This window comes from Diadema antillarum, unplaced genomic scaffold, assembly GCF_040938485.1.
Source record: "Diadema antillarum isolate AM-2024a unplaced genomic scaffold, OU_Dant_1.0 seq00001012_RagTag, whole genome shotgun sequence".
Classification (NCBI taxonomy): Eukaryota; Metazoa; Echinodermata; class Echinoidea; order Diadematoida; family Diadematidae; genus Diadema; species Diadema antillarum.
In genome coordinates, this window is record NW_027271848.1 from 449,533 (window position 1) to 474,759 (window position 25,227).

General features: G+C 39.6%; 1 protein-coding gene across 1 annotated transcript in view; it reads left to right on the forward strand.

Moving 5' to 3' along the window:
• The window catches only part of LOC139742653 (BCAS3 microtubule associated cell migration factor-like), a 38,179-nt gene extending 14,531 nt beyond the window's left edge, over positions 1 to 23,648 (forward strand). The window contains exons 5-19 of the mRNA XM_071653179.1: positions 1,383 to 1,490; positions 2,739 to 2,892; positions 4,214 to 4,297; positions 5,953 to 6,135; positions 6,588 to 6,818; positions 7,967 to 8,060; positions 10,384 to 10,527; positions 12,228 to 12,524; positions 14,088 to 14,256; positions 15,326 to 15,423; positions 16,494 to 16,597; positions 17,343 to 17,536; positions 18,330 to 18,442; positions 19,281 to 19,454; positions 21,101 to 23,648. Coding sequence (XP_071509280.1) covers positions 1,383 to 1,490; positions 2,739 to 2,892; positions 4,214 to 4,297; positions 5,953 to 6,135; positions 6,588 to 6,818; positions 7,967 to 8,060; positions 10,384 to 10,527; positions 12,228 to 12,524; positions 14,088 to 14,256; positions 15,326 to 15,423; positions 16,494 to 16,597; positions 17,343 to 17,536; positions 18,330 to 18,442; positions 19,281 to 19,454; positions 21,101 to 21,309 — 2,356 coding nt within the window. The 3' untranslated portion in view covers positions 21,310 to 23,648. The remainder of the gene's footprint in view (positions 1 to 1,382; positions 1,491 to 2,738; positions 2,893 to 4,213; positions 4,298 to 5,952; positions 6,136 to 6,587; positions 6,819 to 7,966; positions 8,061 to 10,383; positions 10,528 to 12,227; positions 12,525 to 14,087; positions 14,257 to 15,325; positions 15,424 to 16,493; positions 16,598 to 17,342; positions 17,537 to 18,329; positions 18,443 to 19,280; positions 19,455 to 21,100) is intronic.
• The last annotated feature ends 1,579 nt before the right edge of the window (positions 23,649 to 25,227 follow it).

Sequence of the window (25,227 nt, forward strand, 5' to 3'; positions counted from 1 at the left end):
GGGGGGGGGGAGGTCCTCATTGCCAAACAGTAGTTATTGTGTTCTCACACATGACACACGCTTTTTTTTAATGCGATTTGTAGTGAACAAGTGGAAGTTTAATTGTGGATATATATAATTAATGGAAGGGGCCTGCACAAAGTGGGGTGGGGATATTTTCTATTCAAACTGCCAAAGCGCTATAGCCTGCTGTGTGAGCTGTAATGTTAAATTCTTGTTTGCTGCAAATCACATCAGCATGACCAGCTGGTGTTCTGTTACTTGAACCTTATGTTGGGCCAGACAGCTCCCCACAGGTGGTGGGTTAGGTGGCATAGACAGCAGAGCCACATCTGCCACGAGACAGCCATGGAAAAAATAGCACTGTGGCTATATGATCAGTTGTGCTGCAGGTGGTACACTGTACATACGTGATTGTAATGCACAACAGTGTTTGTTTCCACTTGCCCTCCATACATCTGTTTTGATCTCGGTCATGTTTTGAACACAAAGTCTGACCAAATGTTGCAGTTTTCCTTAAATGGCATCCAATGACCATGGACTAGTCTACTTTAAAGCCTTTTGAATTATTAATGCTCTCCTCTATTATAAAGGATCATTCCTATCAGACAACTACTCGTAGCGAGTTTGTCAGTGTCTTGCTCAACAAAGCAACAATGGCTTTATATAGTATGTGCTTAGTAGAATGAGATAACTTGATTGTTTGTTTCTACTGATACTAGCTCCAAAGAAAAAAAAAATCCATACATTTGAATTGATTAGTTACACTTATGTGGGCTATTAAACCAAGTGGTGACATGTTCTGTTGTGCATCAATTTAACATTTTATACCCATGACTATGTCTTTTATCCACAACCTCTCACACTGAAAGGCTGAAATCTCACAACAGTTATCAACCAATTAAACCCACACTGCCTAGAAACTGAAACTTTTACATTCAAAACTGCCTGACATGGTAACAACAACAAAATGTAATTTTAGTTCAAACATTGCTGTTCACTGAATACATTGGTTTACAATGTATATTTGATATTGTGATAGCTTGGGATCATACTTTCACTTTCATAGTGCTCAACAAAAGAATGGAACAAACCCCCCACTTTCATCAAACCCAGAAGTCAGTACCAGGTACATGTACATACATTGTACATTTAAAGAAAATGAAAAAAAAAAATCTTTTTCCTCAATTGTGCTGAGTTGATATATTTTATTTGTGTATTTACCTGTAGTTCTAAGTGCTGTGATATAGTTGTACTGTGCATAGCATATCTAAATGCCTGGATAATGGTGATAGATGCTGTTAATGATGATGATGATGATAATGATCACTTTCCAAGAGAACTGTATTCATCACACATTTGTGTACATGTTCTTTCTCCAGCTCTAGCCAGCCCTTCTGTTCTGTGACAATTCGGTCACTGAGGTCCAATGAACAAGTGCATGCAGTCTCCTTCAAAACACCTGTATGTGATATACTTTGTAACAAGAGGTATGTGGAATGTGGACATGTTACAACACATAGAAGGTATAGAATTACTTCTGTTTTATAACACAAGATATAAAGCTGGAATTTAGCTTATCTGTTATTCTCCAAACAAGAAAAAAGACGCTTTAAAGAGAAGAGGTATGTGAAGGTCCATTCCAATTGCTCTCTCTCTCTCTTTCCATGTATAAATATATTTATCATTTATATATATATATATATATTTTGTGTGTGTTTGGGTATAAATTATATAATGCATACGTGTATAGATTCTCCTGAAGATTCTTTTTCTTTTATTTTTAATTTTTTTTAGTACTCCTTTATAGCTTTAGTTGATTTCTTTCAGCTGTATTTGTAATGTATAGAAATACACTGTTACTGTTTTCCAGCAGTAGCATTTAAAAAGTAATGCAAAATGGTGCAGTTATCAATATTTCAGTGTATGGAGGGGGCATCAAAATCAAGATTACAAAATTTATTTTTTGTAGTCATATGAAAACAAAACATGTATTATGTGTGCTATTTTTAGGTCATATCATATGAAGATTGCTTTGAAATTACCATTCTGTTTTTGATACTCATAATAATAATTGCAATTTATATTGTGCCATTTCCATTAATAAAATGCTCTGACTAAATACTTTCCAAGAAATGACAAACTACTAAAGTAGTCTTGCAAGCTCATGGAATGTGTTCCTATTGGTGCCCATGTTACTGAGGAAAGTTTTCATATTCCTCCACAGGTTGAATACATAACATTATCAGATTTAGAAAGTTTGATTGTATTAGAGAAATACATTGTGTCTAACGTTACAAAGATGTAGAAGTTTCCTTTTGTTTATAGTAAGAGTGGTTTTGAAAGTTTAAAGTAACCAGCTGGATTTCAGCAAAAATTTAGTGTGCAGTACATATCAATATATCTACATGTACTGTAAAAGTGGAAATTTTCGCGGTGTTCAAATTTTCGCGCATTTCGCGCAACCAGAAACTAGCGCGAAAATAAAAGCACGCGAATATTTTTGCTTGCCATATGTGCCTGTGCGTGATGTCTTGATTGCGCGGAATTAAAAACACGCGAAACTCTTCCGACCCGGCCAAGCGCGAAAAATTAGTCACGCGAAAATATCCACTTTTACAGTATTTCACTGTCATTTACTTTGACTACCATATGTAGCAGCATTTCTTCACTCACATTTTCACTGACATAAGGACATTGTGTTTAATGTAACATATGTATGTCATGTTTGACCATAGATTGATGATAGTAGCCCTACAGGAGAAGATTGCAGCATTTGATGCAGCATCCTTCAAACACCGGTTTATCATAACCAGCTGCTACCCAGCGGGTCCACCAAGCATCAACCCACTAGCTCTGGGGACAAGATGGCTAGCGTATGCTGACAAGAAGGTAAGAGCAGCATCAGCCCTGAACTGTAACTCTAACTGCACATAGCCCTACCGTGATACAAGGCAAAAACAAACTTGAGAGCGTTATAGTGCCCGCAACATGTATGAGTAGTCATGTGTATTCATGTTTATGTCGTTTGTTTTCATGTTTTATTGTTTAATTCCCATCTTTATTTGGCATTCAGCTTTTATAATCATATATTTCCAACACTTCTTATGAATCACAAGGTAACATAGCACACATACATTGTACATGTAGCTTGCTTAAACTCAGGATATTGAACAGCCTTCTAGTGTGGACTAGTGAAGCTGTTTAACCCTTTGAGGACGAGTCCCGAGTATACTCGGGCAGGTGTCTACGGGAAATGTGTGTTGTAGCAAAATCAGTCCGTCCTCAACGGGATGATAGTGAGAGCCAGTATTCAGAAGCATGAAGTGGAAAAATGCCATTACTCTCTCATATGCATGCATTGCATGTTATGATATTCACTGAACATTTCAGGATTATTTATTAGTCTGTCCTGAACAGGATTTGAATGAAGTCAGAGTTGGTGAAGTAGTGGTCTAGTGGACTGTGCACTATGTTCTCAAAGACGAGTTCTAGGCTTTGAGTCCTACCAGCCATGGCACTTTGCAAAGTAGACACTTTTACCCCTTTTACACCCCTCTGCTCAGATTGAAAAAAGCATAATGATTTTGAAATAAGGATATAAGCTAAGAAATATATAATTACCGTAAGTGTAGTTGAATTTGTTTTCAGTGTGTTCAGATATACAGTGTGGTGACCTCGGTTGAATGCTCCCTGTGGAGAGGTATAATTACACTGTAGATATGGATGTGATTCCAGGGCACCATTTCATGAAAATTGTCAACCCTGACAAGTTGTCAGTCTCCAGCAATAACCATTACAATAATAGTCAGTGACCAGAGCTTCTCAGCCAATCAGAACCAAGGATTTTACTGAAATTGTCAGAGACTGACAACTTTCATGAAACGGTGCCAAGAGCAGGGATGGATCCAGGAATTCCGTAAAGGGGAGGTGCCTTTACAAAATTAAAGGGGGGGGGGGGGGGCGCACGCCTGTCCCCCCATTTTTTTAAAATTTCTTTTGTTTTAACAAAAAATAAAGAAAAAAAAAGAGGGGGTGCACGCCCGGTGCTCCCATCTCTGGATCTGCCACTGCAGAGGAATTAGTCCTTCGAGGGTCATAAAAGACGGTGTATTACAACCGCTGATTATCTTCAACACCTCTGAATTCTATGACCTTATTTCATTATAATTGACAAAATAATTATGTTTTTTTTCTCTCTCCTGCATTGCAGCTGATCCCCACCCACCAGTCAGGTGGTGGTGTATGTAGGGATGCCTCAAAGTCCTACAAGGCGACAGTCATCCATGCCGCTAAGGTATTGTACACAAATTATTCACGTTATTGAAGTGATATGCACTGCTGCTGGACTGTGTAACTGAATTAATGGGTCTGGTGGTGTGTTTAGATTTATCCCAAGCAAGGACACAATGCTTAAAATAAGAGTTTGTGTTATTATATAATATCAATATCTACTCAAATATACATGAAATTAAGACTTACTGCCTGTAATCAAAATCATGGGAAATTAAGATGAATATGTTTTGTACACTATAATATGTCTATCATCAGTAGTGTGAGTACCGTGTAAACTGTTATGTAGTGAATGCTTTTCTACTTTTAAGCAAAAGAATAAAATAAAATAAAATAAAAATGCTCTCATAGTCAATCTCTACATTTATGAGTGGTTACATTGTAAACACAATATCTTCTTTCTAAATTGAGGGTGAGTACAAAAGCTGCTATCAGGAAGGCAATGATGTTCAGTCCATATATGTGCAAATTGATACGCCACTCCAAAGGCACAATCCTCTGTTCAGCTATGCACAAATGTGTGCATGATCTGTCTACCAGCACCCACCGTCCACAAGCCCAACAGTTTATATTAGATTGCTTGCATGACTCTCGGTCTGATGTGGCTGATATGGCTAGTTGCTGATTTGATGTGGCTCTTCATTTACAGTTATGTACACATACAGATGTATGTGTACATATCTGTATGTATCTGTTCTTGTTTTTATGGTAGCGTCTTTTGGGGTATTTTTTTTTTTGAGGGGGGGGGGCATTATTGGGTGATTGTAAGAACATATTTCAATTTTTTTTTTGTAGATGTTTGTGTTTTCTTTATACAAAACAAAATTATCCATCTGATTTCAGTAGATACACTGTTAATCTGATTACCAAGATACTCTTTGTATGCTAAATTGTGTGGCGTACTCCTAAAAAGGTTTATAATGTGCAGTAAGGTTCCAGGTCAAGTACCCTGAAGCTACCCCATCAACCATTCCACTCTCAAACAAGTCACAGAGGGTAGAAAGATTGCAGGATTTTCCTGATGTACTTGGCATTTCTACAATAGCACGCACCCTTTATTGATGTGTTAAATCATCATGCTCACCTTCATAATGAACACAGAAATAAAGTTTTTGCATTATCTGCCACAAAATATGAAGTTCACTAAACCATACATACCGTACATACTTTGGCTATCATCAGTATTAATCACTTGCAGAATTGAATATGAATATTCAGTTACGAAAGCACGAAGTTACATCAAATATCTTCTTTCTTTTTTTTTTTTGTTAGCTTCAGGGCATAATGTACCTACCCACACATTGTTTCACACTGTACATCTGGCATCAATGGATTTTGACAGGCTGTTGTGTTTGGACTCTTGTATTGCTGTGAAAAAGTACATCTGTAGCTCTTGTCAGTTAATACCTTGATTAAGAGTTTCTGCCATTGTCACTCTTTTTGTGCTGTTCTAGATTATGCACTTGAAAAAAAATCTCACACCATGGTGAATATATCATGGACAATCACATGCAGACAAAAAAGTGATAATAATCAATAATTGTACATGTCTAGTGAAGCATGCAGTAGAAAATGAGAGAAATTCCATTCATACCATGTGGAATACATGCTTTGAAAAATTATCTAATGTGGATGTTTCTTCTGTTATTCCCTGTGTAGGCTATCACCAAAGGAATATCTGTGTTCAGTGAGTCCCTGGGCAAGTATGCCTCCTCCAAGCTGTCCAACTCCCCTCCCCGCTCTCCAGAGAGTCCTGGGGAGAAGGCTACCACCAGTCCTCCCCACAAGCAGGGTACACCAGGGGTGGTAACAGTGGTTGATGCTTGTTCACTGGAGGGGGAGGTAAGTTCTTCGTTCGTACCAGGGTTTTGAGGTTTCCATGTATTACACCACACTACGCCCTGTGCCTAGAGAATTGTCCTGCCATTCAGAATTCTTTTTCCTTGAGAGCACAATTCAAGTTCTTAAAATCACTAAAATTTTGATCTGCCGCCGTTGGCAAGCTTACTGGTGTATTCCGATTTGTGGATATTTTTCCTCTAAGGACCTATGTTTTGAACATGCTTATCCATCCACCTGTATCATGTTTGATACATTTCACTACTTTGAATGCATGTTTGCATTGATTAATTGTGCTATGTTAGTTCTTTTGTAAGCTTTCTGGTTCTGACAAAAGTCTTTGAAGTCTTTGAATAGAGGTTTGAATAAAATTTGAAGATGTTTGTAAAAACTGCTCAGTCAACCATTAGTCTCACTCTCTGTTTCTTCCCATGTATTTGTCCCCGCCACATCAGTTTAATGTCAGTGATGACAGTCCGGGGGAGGGCATCGTGGCCCACTTCCTGGCCCACCTCAACGAGCCCATCACAGCAATGACCTTTGACCCCAGCGGGCGGCTACTGTTCACTGCGGGGGCCCAGGGCCATGTCTTTCACATATTCCGCATCACCAGCCACCCCTGCAGGTCGGGCCTTGGTGCCGTCCACCACCTCTACATTCTCTACAGGGGAGACACTGCTGCTAAGGTTGGTGGTCTAGATATTTCTTACGTTGTCGATGCTTTCAGTTTTCTCTTTCGTATATAAATGTAAACATTTTGTCACTGGTAGTCGGGTCCATACTTTAGCTGACGCTATGTGCAAATGAATAAGGTGATCCCATGCACCCAAGTGGAATAGCGGAGGTCAAGCGGAGTTACTGTGCAGCAGACACAGGCAGAGAGTAGGTAACATGCAGTAATCACGCCTACTTTTTCCCTTTTTAAATTGACGAGAGCATTGACACTTTACGCTAGAAATGCTTGTATTTTCAGAGCTTATAAACTGATGTTTCCTTTCCCAACACATAACAATTGATGAGAAAATCTACAAATCTATTGTAGTATGGAGAGAGGGATGGTGCTCCATGCTTTTTGTGTACAATCAAGTAGATTTTGCTCTGTGCATTGGCACAGCGTCATCAACACATTGTTACGGGAAATTTAAAAGCTCTGCTGCCGTCTGGTTTTTACAGATTCTTACATGCGATTGGGAAAACTTTACATGATTCCTAGTTAATGAGTTATGCTTTTCCATGTCTACAGTGATTCAGTGTACCACGTTGCTGTTGTACTCTTGTAATTTGTTCACAAATGTTTCATTCAGTGTAACTCGGTTAGATTCTGGGTGACTAAGTCCTTTAATGATTAGTAATGATTAGCATGAGTGAAGATGGTTTCAGTTGGTTAATCAGAGGATTTTTAACATGCTTAACCCGTTGAGGACGGTTTGATTTTGCTACAACACGCATTTCCCATAGACGCTTGCCCGAGTATACTCGGGACTCGTCCTCAATGGGTTCAGGCCTTCTGTTTGTTTTCAAGTACTCTCTCTTCAAGACCAAAATATGTCTAACTCGTTTAATAAGTCCATTCATTGTGGATCTGGGGGCTGGGATGTACTCTATATATTAACCACACTCACTTATATGTGTGTAACTTATTGTGTAACTTTGCAACAAGTTTCTGAGATGCACGATCAACAGTTATATCTTCTATCACTCGGGGAAAATGCTTACCATGAGACTTTGAAATCTTGACAGTACTAGTGTCTGCCAAGATTGCCACCATGTGGTTGATTGTATAGTGCCCTGCATTCTAAACTCCTGTCTCATTCTGTGCCGATTCTTTTGACAGGTTCAGCACGTGTCCTTCACCAATGATAGCCGCTGGGTGGCTGTTAGTACTATGAGGGAGACCACTCACGTCTTTCCTATCACTCCTTATGGAGGTAGGCTACCAACCCTTTATTACAGAGGCATATAATAACTGTAGAAGGCAGCTTGGTGTATGATGTCTTCACAGTAGGGAGTTTCAAACATGATGTATATACTGTAAAAGTGGATATTTTCGCTTGAGTAATTTTTCGTGCTTGGCCGGGTAAAATGGATTTCGTGTGGTTTTAATTCCACGGAATCAGGACATTAAATACTGGAACATATGGCATGCAAAAATATTTGCATGCTTTTATTTTCGCGCGAGCGTTTTTCGTGTGCTTTTATTTTGCACTCGCGTCTGTTTGCGCAAAATGCGCAAAAATTTCCATACCGCGAAAATTTCCACTTTTACAGTACAGCAACTTATTTGACAGATTGAAAAGTTGTGGGTGTTGAAATCCTTCGGTAACAATGCATGTGTCTTGTATGCACCATGTATTTTATGGTGGTTTTATTTCCATGAATATTGCAAGTCAAGGGCCATTCGCAAATCAACAACACACCAAATACTGCCTTCCATATCACAAATGCAATTCAATCTTGTGTAAAGAAAGTTGCTAACTTTTTGTTTCCTGAGAACAGATCATACTTATTTTTTTTTCCATTTCTGCAAATTCATGGTTGCTGTTGTTGTTTTCTTCTTCATTCTTTTGGTTGGATTGATACATCCTAAAATTAAGTAATAATTTTTAGAGTAGAATTTGTATTAATTGTATGTATGTTTGAATGTATTGATTTTTTGCACTTATGGTTATGAAGTTATTCCCTTTATGTCAATGTATGATTTTATATGATGAGATATACATCTGTGCAATTCGACCCTGGGTCTCCAAATCAAATTTTTGGTGAAGACCTTTCAATCAATCTTTCAATTTAGCTAGCCTCGATTCTTTAAATATCATGGTGTATGTGGTATACAGTGCTATTTCTTTATTGAATTCACCCTCTTAAAGTATCAATGACTCGTTAGCTATCAATGGTATGACTTGTATACACAGTCCCAAAGAATACTTACTCTACAAGCAGCAGTTTCCTTGCAGTAGTGTTTCCTTTGAAACTGCTAATACTCATTGCCATTTATGTATCATTAGATGAGTCTATTGCTGAGAGGTGAGATTTGTGAGTACTGTAGAATAGGAAGTGGTTATGATGCAGTCTACAGCCCCAGGAAATAAATGTTTTGTGAGTATTGGTATGAGGAAGTAAATGTAATGCAGGTATTCAGGGTTCGAAATTGGCGATGGTCCGCTGGCCATTGGCCACCCAAAATCACGTCGGACTAGCTAAAAATCATAAAATTATGAAGTTAATAGTCTGTCTGGCTAGCCAAAATATTGCTTCAGTGTCAAAATTGATTCTAAGTAGTCCGCCTGGCTAGTTAAAAAAAAGGTTAAGTGCGACCCCTGGTATTAATGTAGGGAAACATTGTGTAATCCAGAAATCAGAGATGCCAACTGTTGCTTTTTTGCAGTATTTTGTAATTTTTTAGCCAAAAATACTGTAGGTTTCATGAAAAATTCTGTTTTCCTAAATTATATGTAACTACACATGTCTGTTGCAGGATAGGTAAAGATACCACCAAAAACACACCTTTTCAGCTCTCAAAATACTGCAATACTGCTTAAAAGGTTGGTACAGTGCCAGTCACCACTAAGCATCCCTGAGATATTAGCGAACTATAGATCTGCGACGGGAACGCCAAGACGACGCAGCCTCCTGGGTTTGACAGTGGAAATAGCTGTCTTGTGCATGTGTAGAACACCATTTTTTACCTAATTACCATTGTCTAAGTGTTTGGGTCGCTGATCTAAGGCTCGCTATTAAAGGTGCATAGTCCCGGTAGTGTAGATGGCGCTGTTGATGATACTGCCGATCACCGTTAGCATTGATACGAAGATTACCGAAGTTGAGCTGTCATCAAGAGTAAAGTGCGTAGGTGTTGCTAAATAACGTTGCCTTTGTTGTCTTCTCTGCGCATCGCACAGTCTGTAGTAATGCCAGGGTGCGTGCATATGTGCTTGTTATTATGACATCACAAAAGAAGTTTGCTAAAGTTGTCATCCCCCTCAGCCGAATCATGAGCCGAACTGTGATCCGACCACTGACTACAATGAATCGGACTTCTTCGGACTTGGGGAAGTGGTCCAAAGCATGAGCGCTAAAGAGGAGTCGATAGCGTAGGTCTCTATAGGAAACTTGCGCCGTGCGCCCGCGTACGCATTTGACTAAAACACCGGGACAATGCACCTTTAATATGGGGAGGTTTGTGTTATATAGGTATTTGTCCATGTATGGTGAATTATTGATTCTTCACTTCCCCACTCCCATGCCTTGAAGGACACGTCTGTGCAAGGACCCACACATCTCAGAAGATTGTGAACAAGGAGAGCCGTTTTCACAAGAGTGCCGGGCTGGAGGAACTAGAGGAGACAGGAAGGTGGAGCCCTGTCCATGGCTTGTCAGAGAGTCCAACATCATCAGGTAAGGTCACCATATCTGTGGGGAAAAGGTCCTCTTTGCCAATATGAATGATTATTTTAATGATGCAGTAGCAACAAGAACAAAAGTTATGAAGTCTGCAGTACAGACTAGTGTGCTGTCTTAAAATGTGACCGTGCATCTCAAAACCAACAAAAAGTCACACACCTTGATTTTACATGAGGACTCAAAAAAGGTGAGACGGGTCGATCTTGGGTTTTTCATAGGTTTTGAAAGAGCTATTCATCTTCTACGTTATTATTCCTAAGTTTGGGATCATTAAATGAATTGGAAAGTGTGTTTTCAGCAGTTTTTCTACCACCCTTTTCTTTTAGTAGAGTATTGTGATCAGGTATGTCTTAGAGGTCCCTTTTCATTTCTTGAAAATCCTTTGCCTACTCTCCCTTTCAACTCTAATAACTTTTGAAAGGATAATGCTACTGCTTTGAAAGTTGATGTTTTATGGACAGATTGTGTTGATAGAGCATGCTCAATTTAAGCTTAATCTGATAATCCCTTCATTGTTGTTGCTTGGGTGGTTTACATCCTGTTTTTTGCCCCATTCATCACACAGCTAGCCACGGCTTGGTAAAGATTAAGCGCTTGAATAGACCCTGTACTTCAGAGCCTCTTTTCTCAGTTCACCTTATTTCAGAGTGTGTGCTTTCTTTCAAGTATTTAGATAGGTTAGGAGAGTCCATTTGAATTGAGTTATACATCATTTTAAAGATTAGAGTCTACTCTTTTAGAATCTGCCCTCGACTAAAAATCCATGTCTGGCGACTTTTTGTCAGTTTTGTGATGCAGGGTCACAAATGTTAGTTAGTCATTATGTTTGTGTGTAGCCAAGCTGCGTGATGTTGTTCGAGAGAAGAAATAATTTGTGTGCCTCTACGACAGAGCGTGGTTTTGAAATATTGTATTATGAGACTGTCTTTCCATCAGTCTCTCAGTCCATTAGTACTGAACTGCCTCGCGTAACTATGACTACAGATATCTGAGGCATCACAGTCAAAGGTGACGTGGATGGAACTGCCGACCGTCATGAACAAATCTTGTTACAAAAGTCTGAAGAGACAACAAAAGTATGAAAATGCATCCAAAAGTATTTATCTATGAGAGAAAAAAAAAAGATTAAAAAAAATAATAACAAGAGGATTGACACAAGATCGAGGCATGATATTCCAGCAATATACAGTGCATGCATGTAATATGCACATGATCATTGGATCCTCACATAGTTACATATCGTCGCTGGGGCGACAAGACCTCGTATCTACAAAATGTCAAATGTTCAGGAGAGCCAAAAAACATGGCGGCCAAAGCACTATACAGAATGGGACAGCCGTTCCTTTGACGTACCATGGTGGCTTCATTTTTGGGGTAACACAGCTAGGATTTGGACAGGACATCACTTAACCGATTATTTGACCATTAATGCAAAAAAGTCATTCTCACCAAAATTGCAGATACAAGGTCTTGTCACCCCAGCAACGATATGTAATTCTCCTATGTGTATGTCCAGTGAGGAAGCGAAGTAAAGAATGGAGAGATGTCATGATACAGTCAGTCAGTGAATGTGAAGTGATTAGAAGTGAAGGGTGTATAGTGTGTACTGCTACAGCTGAGTTGCTGTTCGTATACAGACATGTTATACAAATTGTAGCTCTTAAAACAAGACTTTTTCTGCCTCACACCATTAGGTTTCCACACACCAGACTCCATCGCCTCCATACCACACAACAGCACCCTGAACGTTGCCATCGGTAACCCCCGCCTGCCTCCCTACCCCCAGACCATCACCATCCTACCCCTGGAGCAGATCAAACTCTCCACCACCCTGGGAGCAGTAGCCACCAGCATGGCTGGCTCCACCAAGGCGGGGCGGGGGAAGTCCCCCTCCCAGGCCTCAGGGGTCAGCGAATACTCAGGCCTCTCCACATGCTTTGCTACATCCAGGGGACATGTACAGGGAGCTGGCCAGGTGTCAAGGGAGAAAGGTATTTGTGGAAGGTGCTTTGTAGCCTGTTCTGAGTCATGCCGCCTCCAATATTTATTATTACTAAACTTTTGTGTGCTTCTAGGAAAGGCTTGCAACATGTGATGGGTACATTGTACAGAGCAGCCAGGTAGCAGTGTCATCATTTACACCTGGATATGATGTATGTGTAATTGTATTCTTTTGATGAAGGTTTATTGAATTGGTCTACTTATCATTTATTCCATGCATCTGTGTGTTGGCTAAAAGTATAAAATTATCTCAAAAAGTGCATTCTCTGCCTTGTTTTGCTGATTGTTGCTTAGATTTGATATTCTGTCCAAATTATGTGGTGCTGGAGAAAAGGGTGACTCTGGTGATATATGACATTTTCACCCTGAGCCAACGAATGTGTTTCCATGTTGTCAGATGCTTGAGCAAGGGAAGTTGTATGTGCTTCTAGCTTGTGCAAAAGCAGGGTAAACTGTTTCTGTGGAATTTAAAGAATCACATTTTGCATTATATTTTTGTTCTACAGCAATGCCATATTGATCTAAAAGAAAGAGAGATTAAGAATTAAACAATCATGGAAAGAAAAACACACAGACAAATTCCACAGCACCAGTTAGATATATACACATTGTATTCAGGGAAGCTTCATAATTTCTCTCCCTGTCTCTCTTTCTTTTTACTTGTGTGTTTATCTGTCTGTCTATCTATCTATCTATCTATCTATCTATCTATCTATCTGTCTATCTGTCTCCCAAGCTACCTGTCTGTTTATTTATCTGTTTGTTATACTAATTAACAAAATTCTGGCAGTCAGTTGTTTTTATGGCAACTGATTGACAAATTGTCCTCCATCGACATATCTAAGCACCAAATTGATAAGTGTGTAGTCGTTGCCATGATAAAAAAATCATGGGCATAGATACTAGGGCAGGATTCAACCTACGACCTCCTGATCACTGAACAGGCATCCTATCCACTAGCTAAGACACCGAGCTTCCGCCTGACAGCCAGTGCTGGTTCTAATCCTAATAGCATGCAGGGGGTACTTCGCATTTATTCAAATAGATTAAATTCTTTTGTCGAGTTGTTTTTATTGCGACTGATTGACAAATTACCCTACATTGAAGGGATGGTACAGTATTGGCAGAGGCGAGGATTGAGCTTTTAACTTTTTGTGAGATACCAAGAAACCACTTATGAAATAGTACAGAGCATACCATTCTAAGACAAATTCAAAGTTTATTTGATGAAAGTCTGTTTTGAAATGGCTGAGACATCCAAAAACAAAGCAAAATAAAGCGATCATAATAAAAGGTGGGTCCCACCTTTATTACGATTGCTCTGTTTTGGGTATCTCGGCCATTTCAAAACCAATTTTCATCAAATAAACTTTGAATTCCTCTTGGAACTTCATGCTTTTTCATATTTCATAAGAGGTTTCTCATTATCTCACCCAAAAATGTTGAGAAACCTGAAGTTAGATCTCAAACAAAACTATATGATCCCTTTGACATAGATATATTAAAGTCTATTATATTTATCTACCTATTACTGTCTTTCTTGTTTCGTGTAGATGTGGCCAAATCATCATCGGTGCCGTCTCTCTTCATCATGTCATGCCATGGAGTGCTGGTGGAGTATTTCCTAGAGCCCAGGGCCTCCCAGCCAGCCAGTGTCAAGAAGGGGGATGACTCCCCTCTGGAGCTCAGTGCAATCATGACTGCCCAGTGGGCACTGCAGAGGTCTGTTCACACTGGTATCCTGATCAGAGAGTAGATCTGAAAATCAACTCTCTGTGTATTCATATGTAAATTTAGAGAGAAATACAATCGTAGACTTATTCATTGATAGGTAGATCCTTGCATTATGTCATAAAACATTGATAAATAAGATCTTCTAGCCAGAATTTATTAATTATACCAACAACCAAAACATGTTCATATGGGGATTGGGCTTTTCAGTAAGCAGCACCTGTACTCTGGAACAAATCACCAAGTCAACTTAGGGCCATCACATGTACTCACACTTCCCCATTCCTTAAAAACATATTTGTTTGTTTTTAAATGATTATGATAAGTTGTATTTTGTATGTTGGATTATATTGTTTTGTTAAAATTATGTAAGTTGTAGTTTATGGTACTTTACCCAATTATGTAAAGCGCATAGAGATTCCAGGAATATTATGCACTATATAAGCAGCTATTATTATTATTATTATTATATTAGACAAGCTGACAGATCTCTAATGTTGACAGACTGACAGACACACAGAGTGATAAAGCTACACACATTTAATTACAGGGATACTCGATTATATCCAAATTGGGCCAGTCTTCCCATTGCACAAATCCCCACGCTACCAGGTCTTTAAGGTGACTGAAGCAGTTGGTTCTGTGTTCACACATGTACTTTGGAGCACAATGTACAAGTTTGTACAGCATGTATATGAAGAGTTTTATTGCTAACTGAGCTAATTGCCGTTTTTAAGCATTTCAAAGCAAGTGAAACTGTACATCATCAGATAGAGCAAATTTAAACCGTTCCAGTAATACCTCACTTGTGACATAACAAGGAGTATTCTAAAAGTTATGATTTAAAAAATCCTGTTTATCATTTTCATTGTTTATTAGCAGCTTTAAGCACAAATATCTCAACTTAAAAGAATGAAGTTATCTGATTTATTTCATTTTGCAATTAAGTTCTTCATATATACATATATATATATTTTTTTTCTTTTTTCTGGGGGGGGGGGGGCAGGGATAGTGGAGTAACTTTCCTCATAACTTGTTTGCTACCTCTGTTCTGCCACAGAAACATCGGGTCATCAGAGTGTCATATGAGGATAACAGGCAATAGTCTAGTGCATCTCTTCACGGATGACGGTGAGCAGTCCTTACTTGCCACTCAAGGTGTGTTTACATTGAGCCTCTTTTCTCCTCTCTTCAACCTCTGACTGTCTTTCCTTCTGATTCTCTGTCAGATCATTGTAATCACCACTGTCATGATGAAATGTAATTACTCTGTTAAAAATGAATAATTCAAAGTTGCAGTTATTCTCATGTGTGTTATCTTACCTTCATTTTTATTTTCTGTCAAAGCTACATTCCAATTCGTGTATTTGATTGAAGGTGTTCTTTAATCCACACTTAGATGACGATGTTTATTTTGGGAAGACAGATTACTGGTCTTGAGTACTTTTTTGTATTTTTTTTTCTTTTTGATGACAATGTGAAAGTATCATCCGTCACAAATTTCTGCAGAAATTAAGAAACTGAGTCAGAAAGTCACTAATCACTACAATAATTTTGTAAGAAAGTGATTTACAATTTTAAAAAGACACAAAAGTTAGTTTGCAATTGCTGCAGGCTTGCCGTATTGAGAGAGAGAGAGAAAAAAAAAGTATTGCCAGTTCCCTGAAGTTTGCTGTGCTGAAATGTATTTAAGTTCCTCCTCAGTTTGCTGTGTTAAAATTGAATGAAAGAGAGGAAGCATACATTTTAAAGGGTGCGTACAGTTCTGGTTGAGGTGAGGATTTAGCTTTTAACGTTTTGTGAGATATTCAGAAACCACTCTTTGAGATGTCAAAGAGCATGCAAATCTAAGGGGTGTCAAAGAGCATGCAAATCTAAGGGGTATCAAAAGTTTATTTGATGAAAATCGGTTTTGAAATGGCTGAGATATTCAAAAACAAGGTGAAACAAAGAGATCCTAATAAAAGACATGGCATGCGCCTTTTATTATTATCACTTTTTTGGATATCTCAGCCATTTGAAAACCAATTTTCATCAAATAAACGTTAAATCCTTCTTAAAATTACATTCTCTTTCATATTTCATAAAAGGTTTCTCATTATCTCACTTAGGAATCTTCAAATCATGAATTCCCACCTCAACCAGTACTGTACATTTTAAATTTAGAGGCTGCCATTCTCTCCCTCTCTCTCTTTCAACCAATTACTCTACCACATGTCTCTCCACAGGGTCTTTTTACCAGTCCCTCCCCAGGAACGAGTCCTGTGAGAGTCTCACCTCGGCCCACAGTAGCAGCCAGGACAGTGACTTTGACGAGCCCTGGCTAGCGCAGGTCAGTTTAGGGGACACAGAAGTGGGTTGGCAAAAGTTCGTGGAATATACCTGGTAAGAGCTGTTTGTGGCTCAGTGGATACAAGCAAAGACCATCAATCATGAGATCCTTGGGTCAAGCCCCCCTGTTAGCAGGCATAGTGCCCCCAGTGCAAGGCACTTTTTCCTCATTGACTGGTCTTTGGGAGGACCTCCTAAACCTACCAGTCCTGTGGTTGCCTGCTTACATGAGTACATTCCTTATGATATGGCCACGCAAAGTTAATCATATTTCAACTCTATTCAATTCAATTTGAATTCCCACATATTTGTTTGTTTTGAATGGAGAACTTGATCAGTGGTCGTATGAAGCTACAATATCGTACCTAGTAAAATATTATTTGTGAAGAGTTGTGATTGGTACATAGGCTGTACAAATTCAAAATTTGCTCTTCAGTCTAATTCAGCCACAATCACTAATTAAATGAAATTCTTGTGCTGTGGATGTGATCGTTGCTCATAGGTAATGCAAATACACAGTAAAATGACAGAAAAGGCATGAATGAACTTTCAATGTTAGGATGTAAGCAAATCATGGTTGCATGTGTTTGAGAAGTATTGTTTACACAGAAAATTATGCACTATTATACCATGCACAGACACCCAGTGTGATAATGATGAAAGTGAGAACGTCTTTACTGCAATATATCAATGACACCACCTCAAATTGTAGCATATGAATTCACAACATGCATGTTCACCTCCAGGTTGAAATGGTAACACACGCTGGCCCACACCGTCACCTATGGATGGGACCACAGTTTGTCTTCAAGACGGTGCCCCAGCCGAGCAGTACCACCATTCTCTCCTCCAGCTCATCTGCGCTCCTCACTGAAGGGCAAGAAACCAACCGCTCTGCCATGGACATGACTGTTGATGATGTGGACCTTCGCTCCCTCAGGTGAGATTTTGCTGATGCACAATTCTACAATTCTTCTAAAATAAAATTGGCTATCATTCACAAGGTTGTTGCCAGATGTTTATCTCTGCTGCTGCAAATATCAATATTTTGGTGAATACTTTTTGTTTGAAGCCCTGGTGAGGAAACTTAAAGGCATAATTTACCATTTGCAGATGAAACAAAAACCCAGCATTAGTGCTTCAAAATAGTTCTAAAATGTGAGTTAAGGATAGAAACAACCAATGTAAAAATTTGAACCATTATAATCGATGTTAAGTATTGTCCAATATACAAAATGTGAACTATAGTTATAATAAAAATGTTTTCAGACTAGACTGTCTACAGTTATGGTTTAAGAAGAAAAATAGTGATATCTCCTTATATTTTAGGCTTTATTGCAAAAATTTTATACAGTAGGATGTTTTGTGATACAACTGACCTACACATATGCATCAAAAGTGATATCTTGAACATTTTTAAATCACTGCTCCCAAAGGTAAACAGGACCTTTAACCCTATCCATCTCAAAGTCTTCAGTTGCTCCGTTTAAGACTTTCAGAGAGTAAAAAGTTCAGGATGTATTACATGCTTGGTGCGTTTCACACTTTGCTACTACTGTATTATGAAAACTTTGCTGGAGCTGATAAAGTTTCTTATGCAGGATTTGGCTGAGCGTACTCCATCCATTATTTGTGTGGTATTCCAAAGGGCCACCCTTAGGAGGTTACTGTTTGCTCTTTTTTGAAAAGATTCAATGGAACAAGCTCATTTCAATATTTTTTGTCATTCACAGGATCCAGCCGTTGCGATCTGACCCCCTGCCGACGCCGCAGAGCCAAGAGGGCAGAGTTCATAGGTTATCCAGCTGTGAGGGGTCAGCAGGAGCCAGTATAGAGTACGGATCAGGTAAAAACTAACTCTACATTTATTTCATCATTCGTTTTCTACATGTCTAGGCATTTGATAAGTTGCCAAAGATAGATCCAAATTTGAATTCTATAATCCATCAAAAATCAGCTGGAAAAAAGTACAGTATCTGATATGTATATTTGATAAATGTGTTCACGATCAGCTTGTCAAGTTCTAACAGTCTGGAAATGTTTAGAAAAAAGAAAAGAAAAAGAAAGACATGGCTAACTTATGTTTAGAAGAATTCATCTGAACCAGAATATTTATATTATATTGAAAAATGTGCTTGTCAAATATTTGCAAAGTGCTATGTCTCCTTGTCATTACCATCCACATTCTCACTGTTGGGATTTACTGACTGTGGTCCCAGTGAGAAATCATCTTCTTTTGTATCCGGCAGAGGAGCTTCTCCACTGCTGCCATTTAAGTTTTCTTCCCTACACATCAATTGCAAGGAACACCTGAATGATAAGTCAAGATGAGTCAATTGCCATCTGAAATGGTTTTGCCTGTTTGTTGTGTATGTTGCAAGGCAAACTTGACCGCACCTCCAAGATGGGGGAAGTCCCGGCTCACTCAAGTTTTCTTTTTTCACAGCGACTCTGTCAGGTATGACTTACTGTTACTCAAGGAGAGTAAATTTCATACCTGAGCTGAGTTTCCCTGTCTGCCATGTATGTTGCCAGGTACATTTGACCATGCCCCCGACATAGGGTAAATCCCTGCTCACGAAAAATTTCTTCTTTTTTTTTCCACTGTCATGACCTGTTGTCACCCAAGGAGAGTAAATTGTTTATGTAGAATGGTGTTCTCTGTCTGCCATGTCTGTTGCCAGGTACATTTGACCACGCCTCCAACCTGTTGGAGGTAAGCTGTGGCAGCTGGCCAGAGAGCTACCCCAGCCACCAGCGCAGTAGTGAGATGCTGGAGGAACACCTCAAGCAGACCATCGCTGAGGCCATGGCGGAGTCTCCCATCAGTGAGACGGGCCCCTCAGGAAAGCGCAAAGGTGAGAAACACTAAATTACTATGGGTCTCTTTTGTAACACTGGAAGTTAGATTCCTTTCATAATCTGGTATATTGAAGGTAGGTGAGTCAGACCTTTCCTTAGAATAACAAAAGTGGAAAACTTCCATGTGATGGAGGGGGAAATACTACTACAATTTCCTAGTGAATTAATTTGCACCCCCAAATTTCCGACCGTTATTCTCGTTTCAAAATAGGAGCCTATTCTTAAAAGATGTGGATTAGTTTTTCAGTTGTTGTTTTTTTATTATGAGTTGTATTACCATAAGATTTCATACACAGTGTTTAGAAACATTATCTTTCAACCATGCAAAATTTGTGATGTTTGCAAAAGGGTGTTCAGATTAGCAAATTTTTCCTAGATAAAAGAAGGCCTGTGCACTTGACATCTAAGTTCGTAAACTTGGTGTTGTAAGAACCCAACAGAACATATATTACCAATTATGGCTTTGACAACAGGCTTATCTTTGCCTTTTTTTTTTGCTATGATTCATGTAAGTGGTGACAGATATTCATCGTCCAGTAGCTTTAAGCATGAAGTTATGGAATTGAGTACTTATGACGGGTGTAGAAACATCTGCTGTCATTGAGATTGATGATTCACTGTACACACTTTATGCATCCGTAATGCCTAGATTTGTTCTACAGTACACTAGATACCCTTATGAAATTTGTATGGTTAATACTATTGTTATTGTGAGATAAAAAGATTTTGTGATATATTATTAGCTGTATGCATTTAAAAGATGCCCTTTGTGTCAGTGTAACTGAAATAGGGTTTAAGTACTAAGGAATCAATAGTACATGCACCTGCCTACTCTAAAATATAGATAGCACTTCTTATTTTAAGCAATCATTTCTATCAAAAAAAAAAAAAAAAAAAAACCACCCATAACACTCTTGCTGACATATTATGCTGATTATAAGTTCAAATCTGTTTGTTTCAGATTGTTGTTGTGTCCCCTTTATATAGTCCAATTACCCACTGAGCCAGCTATAACCCTGCCATGTAATCAAGCTATCCAACAAAGCATCTCATGGTCTGCATTTTCATCTTTGGTGGAGGTCTTGCTCTATCAAATCTGAAACTTACAGCCTTGTATCTAGTGTTATCATACCCAAGACTTTAATCACTAATATATATCCGATATTTACCATACACTCCTTTGTTCATCACTAACTATAACTATTGTGTGGTGTGGAATATTTCTACTAACACTTTCCATCTACTTCTTTCATTTATTTGGTTGTTTCCCTCCTGTTAACTGCTACCCTTTCTCCATCCTTGTGCACTCTCCCTCCCAATCTTTAAATGGGTGCTCCTCTACCTCTATATCTATCGTGTTTGTTTGTTGGCTTTTGCATTGTATTCATTACATCTTAACTTCGGGTCCCCTGCCTTGGGTCCCCTGCCTTTAATCTCCATCCCTGCATGTTTTCTGGCAACTCCAATTTCCTCTGCCATTTCACATTTCCTGACATTTATCTCTGTTAAACTCCTTTCACTGCATCGCTTCACCGCCCGTCTTGTGACCCTCGAACTTAACCCTTGACCATTCAGGCCAGTTTGCTCCGTTCTGAGTTGAGACCGGGTCTCATCAAACGTGCTTATCCCGCATCTCCCTCAGATTACCACCAGCATCATCAGTCGCCGCATCATCAGCAGCAGCAGCATCCGGTGGAGCTCGTTGCCGATAGCAACGGCATCCTCAGCTCCAGCCCCGGCTCGGCAGACAGCATCCCCCACTCCTTTGAGGCCCGCCTCTCTCCGCAGCACACCATGGACCACATTCTGGTCTTTCCCTCAGCCAGCAGCAGCTCACCGGAGTGCAATTGATGAAGGGCTTGCTTGGGAGGGGTGTTCTGGTGGGGCACTGTTTTGCTCTACACTAAAGGGAACATGTATTTGGAGACTGTGAGTTAGGTAGACGATTTAGCTACATTTTGCTCTGGCTGTAATCTTTCATAGGGTATATCGGCATTTATTTCCAGAGCATGAGCAAACTATCATTCCTGTTCAGGCATTAAAGTACTTCATGTCCTGCTGACCCATGAAATCCTTCGTTTGCCAGACTCTCGACAAGAGAGCAGCAAACATTTTGTTGCCAAGGGGCAGTCGGCAAAGTCTTATGTACATTTGTGTCTGATGTGATAATTTGATACATGCACATTGTACAACGTACATTGTATCTGATGTGATAATTTGATACATGCAGGGTGATATTGAATCTTCTCGTTATGATGTTGCGTCAGATTGAGAATTAAGAAACTTGGTTTGCCAGACCACTCTGTAGTTTCTTGTATTTGTGTCTCGCCAACTGGACTAGTGGACTGGATGAGGGTGGCATTCAGAGAGCTGTACATGTAGCTGCCATGGGGTGTTCAGTGTAAGAGGAAAAAATTATGCAGGGGTGTGCCGAATTCCATGTGGTGTCAACCTGTTGTCTTGAGAAATGTATTGTTCTAGTAATGAAATACAGGAATCAAAGACAGCAACAGGGCTGAGGTGTGACATCACTGGCTGGATTGCAGTTTTTGGAGTCATCTACTACACAGGTGCATCTGTAGAGCATGCTGCTATCGGCCATGTGGTTTGACATGTAATGAGAACCTGGTGCCGTGCTGAGTGGATTACTAGAAGAGGTGAGAGAGGGTGAAGGAGATATGGGAAGAGATGAAGGAGGGAGTAATGGAGGAAAATGTCTGTTATTTACTCGGAATTTTGTTCATTTTCTTTGTTTTGAATTTGTTCTGCTAGATTTACTCTTTTATGATGACAGAGAGGCAAAGAATAGGTCTGGTGAAAGTCTAATGGAATTCAGAAAAAGTGTCTTGAGTTTGGTATCGCAGCAAATCAGCTTCTAGATCAGTTATCATTTTTGTTGTTGTTTTATCATGATTGAAGAACTGAAATGATTGTGCCTTGGGGGGCAGGCGAAAGCGAGTGTTTTATAGCGAGTTGTTGTAGATAGACATTGTTCAGATGATTCAGCAGAGTTATCAGTCACAGCAAGAATCATTATAGTACAGTCCTCAATTGATTATCTGATTGCTTTGTCCCCATCATCAATGTTTGGCATCTAATCAGCAAAAACAGCCATCATTGCACAAATTGCTTTAATAAAGTCACCTTGCTACCCAGTCCTATGTTTCTGAGCTTGCTGTGCCCCGCAATGAGAGTGCTTAATACAAATCAGTCCCGGGGGGGTTATTTGTAAATATACAGCATGTATTTCCATTGCTGTCCTTGAAATACACTTGTGCCATACTTTCAAAATTGATTTCAAGACAATGATGTTTTGGGGGAGGTTTAAAAAGAGGTGAACAGGGGTAGGGAAGGGATAGGGGAGATTTGGGGAAGAGGAGAAGAAGGAGGAAGGTGTCAATTACATGGTCACTCATGTCAAAACAAAGATCTCATTTTAAGAAATCCTGTATGCCTCGTAACATTCTCAGGTGCCCCTCAGTGTCAATATATTATGTATATGCATGTTTGCCAGTGGAATGCAGGCATTGAGGTCCTGTATGTTGTGCTTGTGGATACTCTAACTGTGATGAAAGAGCAAATGCAGTAATGGGTTGGTCGCAAGCTCATGAATGCATAGTGCAGGTCATCACCCAGATTAAGGAGATAGCAGATTGAGGTGTAGAAAGAGCGGTGATGCGTTCCTCTCTTCTGGAGATTATTTGAGTGTGGCACCGGGCCCACCACCACTTCAAAACCCCTAAAATGTAAGCTAATTTAACTTATAATGGAAGGAATCTTGTGTTTCTAAAGTAGTATTAAGCCATTACTTTCCTCTTGTGGTCACCTGTTTCCATCCTGTGGAGAAGGCATTTGTGTGGATGAGTTAATAGACATGAGCTTCATGTAGCCAGGTTCATGTTACTCGTATATATGTCACGTTCACGTATTCCTACAACCTTCAAGATTTGGACATTGGACACTGTGTAAATATGATCCATATTATTATATTAAAGCTGGCATTACAATACTTGTGCTTCTTTTGTTGCGTGAACTCTTATGTATCTAAGATGTCTTGAGGATCATTTCCCCTTCTTAACACCTGAGATCTCATGCACAGATATTAAGGATGTGGGGAATACCCTGTATTGTCATTCGCTGAGATAGTATTACATCCTGTATAGCACTCACAACTCATTTTCTTGTTTATAATCAGCCTTATGATTCATACTACTTCCTACTTCATGTTCGAAGATTCCAGCTCTCCCGCTTTGGGGCAGTTTTCTCAAAATCTCCTGCTCTCCCGGTTAAATTTGAATTTCTCCTGCTTAAGATGTTGTTTTTTTTCTCCTATTTGAGATTGGCTTTCTCTCCCCCTACTCTATGTTGTCATATATGTGATCAGAGATCAGGATAACATAGCTCCAGAGAGCATCAATAAACTTAGAGCTAAGTCCTCACTGCAAGAGACGTCACACTTCCACCTCATGCGATTAGAGTTTCTAGTTTACTAAGGGGAATTTTCAGTTTGAGAGATCCTTTGGGTTAGAGTCTGGTTTGCAGGTTCTTATTCATAGAGAGATTAAAAGGGGCAAACATTGAACTTGAGACGTTAGACTCTTGACACTTCAGATGCTAAAAGGCACATATTAAAGTAAGCTTCACTTGGACCCCGTTTACAGTGCGGGGCTGGGCCGAGCCGCAGCCGAGCCCAGCCTCAATTGCGGGGCCGAGCCCCGGCAATTTTGTCCGTTTACACTGCCGGGCTCGGCCGCGCTTTTAATTCAAACCTTTCAATATCTTGTCGTAGTGGCGCTCTGCTTGTAAATAAACGCAATTTGGTATAGTCTGGTTTTCAGACCCTTATCCAACTGGATTCGGTGGTGACAAAGTCGCCGTTCGGGCAAAGGCCTTTGCCGAAGGAAAAATCCTTTGCAGGACAAAACCACCTTAAACTATACTACTTTTCGACGTTGAGGGGGTTAATGTCCTGAATAGCGAAATATACAGGCAGAGGGTTTGGAAGCCAGACTAAAATTGGCCGCGCATTTGGCCCAGTTTGCATTTACACTTAGAAAAGGTCGGGCTCGGCCGAGGCTCGGCCGCGGCTGAGACCACCTCCAGAGTGTGGCCAAATGCGCGCCCAATTTTGGCCCCACATTTGGCCTTTTGCGCGTTTACACTGAAATGAAGAGAAAGTCCTGAATCCGCCATATACAGTGATATGGTCCTAGTACCGTACATACACACCTCTGTGTCAACTTAACATTTCATATGAATCTGAATTTTGCATTCAGATGATATAATACGCTCAAACCCTTTCTGTGCCAGAGACTTTAGACAGTGTGAACAGTGCTGTAGGGTTTCTGTACCAATCAGCACTCAGAACACACAAAGCCTTGAATAAGTATTACAGATGTTTTTCAAAATTTCACATCATATAGTACATAAATTGACAGCTCCATGTATACATTTGTGGAATTTATTGAGGTTCTTGAGTAGAGAAACCAATACTCTGAAAAATCATAAAAAATCACACTGAACAGTGTTAATAACAAAGGAGCCTCACATATTTCAGAAATGTAGCAATGTAATTCCATTACAATGCCGCTTGCTCAACAAGTTCACCTGTGCAGAATCTATGCATACCTTCTTCTTTTGTTCTGCTTCCTTGAGGCCCAACTCATGCATTCTTATGGTGAGGCTACCATACCTTCTTCTTTTGTTCTGCTTCCTTGAGGCCCAACTCATGCATTCTTATGGTGAGGCTACCATGTCATCATCCTTGTT